Genomic DNA, 3,819 nt, shown 5'->3' on the forward strand with positions numbered 1-3,819 from the left:
TGCGTTGACACCAATGTCCATGAATAAACCACAGTGTAAATAAAGATCAGAAACATTAATTTATGTAGTACCTTTCATAATGTATATTCTTATCAAGTACCATAAAAAAAGAGAGAAAAAAAATCCTATCATTGAATGTTGTGATGGCTGTGAAAGGGACTAAAACATTTGGCAGAGGTAGTCCAAAGAAATTCTCAACTTTTACAGAGCATCTTTCATTGCTACTCTGACACTGCAAGAACAAAACTATAGTTTACAAGCATCTTATCCGGCAAAAACTTTCGCCAAAACTTTACAAATCAGTCAGCATTATATGAACGCTTATTGTCAGGCAGAAGATAAGTGCAGTCAACAAAAACACAGCTTAAATACATAAACACAACATGTATTTTTCTCTGCAAATGTGAAGATCGACATTTAACATCGAGCCTAATATATGTAATTAACTTCTAGAAGGAGCACCTTGGTGCAATCATGGGCATTAACAAACAGCAAGGGGCAAAGCAAGTACATTTGATTAAATATGATCAACATCTGAGACCCTCAATATATAACCAACTACTGTGATAAAACAGCAGGTATCTTCAATGCCATATAATTGAAACCTCCTATAGGAAGTAAATGTTTCTCTATAACTTGTTTTGAAGTCTCACTTTCAAAGTTCTTATCAGTTTATGATAAGAGCTTGAAAGTGATACCTCAAAAACAACTAAATACAAAGGGGTGTGAAACTGCAAAAATAAGAACCCACATGATGAAATGGATCATGCATATCCTTTAAGAATTTCACAGATTTGAGAATTAATGCCAATATGTCCCAACTAAGAAGTAACAACTTGTATTACAAATACATGAAGATTTCAAATAATTAATATGCACGTACCATGCACAATATGTGCATATACGTATGAAAACGCAACTTGATGAATTAAAACAAATTAAGCACTAACAAGTACTGAATTGTCTGAAAAGCAGCCTGGCCGCTACATTTGTTTCCAAGTAGCTGATACATCTTAATAGGATACATTTTCAGTTGGTTTCATTTCTATCGCACTAAAGGTACATTTCAATCCCTGACAGCATGGGGAAGAAAAAAAAAAACCTACAATAAAAGGATTTCTACCTTAGCTTTGCCTTTTAAACCACACACACACACACACACACAAAGTATATCCTGGACCACAGTGTAGTTTGTAAAATTTAGATACGATTACTCCCAGAAATAATGATGTTTGATAACACTTTAAATCTTTTGGCCATTAAGTAATTGGCAGATGACAGGGACGATCTATCACTAAATCAAAAAGCGCTTGCAGAAGTAAGCCATTGAAAATTACCTGTGGGCCTTCACCGTGATACAAGCAATTCACCACACTGTCCAACAAGTTGATATCCAGTTTCTGGCTAAAGTCCAGCAGCTGACGAGCTGCATGGTCTGCTAACATTGTCATAATTGCTGGCATAGATCACTGTAAAGTAAAAACAACAAACAAAATAATTTTTTTCAAGAATAAAAAGGATTATATACAAAAATTTCGTGGGTAAACATAAGGAACAAAAAGCTACATTACATAATGAAGAATTCCAAAAGAAACTTAACAATTGATACTTCAAAAAAACAAAACAGGAAAACAAAAAAGAAAAAAGTCCGATCCTGGAATATACAGTGTTTTGAGTAATGCTGCAATTATACAGCATGTCTAGAAATTCCCTCCACTTGAGCTACAATTATCCATTAACTAGTGTTTCGGACAGGCACAGTACGGGAAAGTATAAGAAAAAGTGGTTAAAAAGGCACAACGCACCCCAACAGCAGGCACTACTCCTGAGATTCCGTGCGGTGCTGGCACGTGCAAATGATGTAGGCCGACATCAGAGTAGACAAACGTAGTGGCGAGATAACGTGACACCTGTCAAAGACATGGTCTGTCTTAAGCGACTGTCTCATGTGACTTTCACCAACAAAAAAAAAAAAAAAAAAAAAAAAAAGAAGAAGGAGGGGTGCCCTCGTTGATAACCTGTTGCTCACCAAAATTACGCGCCTTTTTGCTCCAGATTCCGTCAGCCCCATCAGAGGCCTGGGCAGAATCCGCCACCGTTTACAGAAAAAAACGATGGCATTTTCCTCCAGGACTTGAGCACCTTCCGGTACGGAACTTGTGGAAGGAGAGGCCGTATCTGCAATCAAAGCTCAATCCTGATCCTTCTCGCCAGACACCGATACATTGACGTGATTAAACCGACCCTCCCCTCCCCCTTCCATGTGCACTACGTCAAAAAGGCGCTGCGAGACGCTCCAACTGCGCACTGAAGGTAAATAAGCACGCGACTAAGCCCGCGCTACATCAGCCGTGTGTACAAAGCAAAATCGTTCGGCAAACCAAAAAAAAAAAAAACAAACAGTCGCAATCACTCAAGTGGACGCGTTTATCCTGCATTAACGCGGGCTACTCCTATGACGCTTTTAGAAGGGAATCGCTTAAAAGACTGCGCATGCTTCCACCAGGGAAAGCGGCTAAACTGAAAACCTGTCAACAGGAACTGCCCAAGCATAAGCCGTAAAATGCACGAGGACACAGGTCTGTAATTAAACAATCTAACAACGATTATCACTCTGTTTCCATCTTTTGTCACGGATAAGAAGCAACCCCTCCCTCTTTGCTCCGTCTCTGCCTGCAGCTCTCTGCTCTTCCATTGCACAGCAAGCACGTGATCCGCGCGTACATTTCAACGCTACTGAAAACAATTCCAGAAACTTCCCTTCTTCCCACGGACAGCACTTCAACGGGTAAATAAATACCAAAGTCGACAACTTCTGGTTTTATATCCCCACCACGTTGCGCTTTATTTTAAATATACCCTTCAAGCAACCTCATAGGATCTCGCCCCCTTTTCGCTCATGCTCACTGGTGGGACCCACTTTCATTCATCAGGCCTTTCCCTCAATTCAGTTTTACACACAGCCATCGTATTTAGCAAAATACACTGCCTCTCTGCAGAAACCCCAAATCACGCCGCGTTTTGGCACCAGGTACTTACCTTGGTTTTAAAGTCACCTTATATTTTTGTTTCTTCCAGCAGTGGTTAAGACACAGCAAAACAGTTCTAAGAGGTTGCTACTGTAAACTTAAATATAACAATAGTTGGTGTACAAACCACCATTACCTGGTAAAAAGACGTCAGATCCCAGTTTTGAAATTAAAGTAACGTGGCTTTGTAGTCGAATGATTTCGAGAGAAACACTGCGCAAAGATTACATACACAGTACTGCCCCAGTGTGGGTATCACTTAGCAATTCTTCTTTAATAATTACTATACGTAATGTAATTTGTTACTCCGGTTCATTTTACGGAACGAAAAACTCGATTTGATAATCAGGTTTTAATTTCTGCAGCGTTTTATGCAGCGGGGCGGTTTAAGAGATGTGTGCCTATGCTCCTCTTCTCAAGCAACAAACTCGTAACCGGTTGAAACCGGTTCAGACTGGGAGATTCCATCTCGGCTTAGTTTTCAGCCGATGGCGCCGCCGAAAATTTGGACTAACGTCACGCCCATGCTGATTTATGATTGGTTTCTCCGTTTAAGTGGAGAGTCTAATTGCTTTATAAGAGGCTACTTTTCCTGTCAATCCGGTTCAATTGAGGCGCGCCTACATGCCTTGCCACGCCCCGCTCGAAAAGAAGGGCTGGCTTTCGAGGTTGGATCAACTTAAAACATCTAACCGCTGACTGGCCCGTATCAGCTATCCATCAACAACTACTGTCTATCAGTTTTTCAACTACACGGGCCTAAGGCCCTCCTTATCTGAGTTTTCATTGG

The 3,819-nt window shown here is 40.4% G+C and overlaps 1 protein-coding gene across 2 annotated transcripts in view; it reads right to left on the minus strand.

The window, feature by feature from the left end:
• LOC114644471 (exportin-1) overlaps positions 1-3,527 on the minus strand; it is a 163,649-nt gene extending 160,122 nt beyond the window's left edge. Inside the window, exons 1-2 of one of the 2 annotated variants that reach the window (XM_051919672.1) lie at positions 3,166-3,527; positions 1,338-1,469 (exon numbers count right to left, since the gene is read on the minus strand). In XM_051919672.1, coding sequence (XP_051775632.1) covers positions 1,338-1,463 — 126 coding nt within the window. In that variant the 5' untranslated portion in view covers positions 1,464-1,469; positions 3,166-3,527. Of the gene's footprint in view, positions 1-1,337; positions 1,470-1,805; positions 2,638-3,165 lie in introns of those variants that run through there. The other variant, XM_051919673.1, reaches the window with a different exon arrangement.
• Between the last annotated feature and the right edge of the window lie 292 nt (positions 3,528-3,819).

Source organism: Erpetoichthys calabaricus, chromosome 15 (assembly GCF_900747795.2).
Source record: "Erpetoichthys calabaricus chromosome 15, fErpCal1.3, whole genome shotgun sequence".
NCBI lineage: Eukaryota > Metazoa > Chordata > Cladistia > Polypteriformes > Polypteridae > Erpetoichthys > Erpetoichthys calabaricus.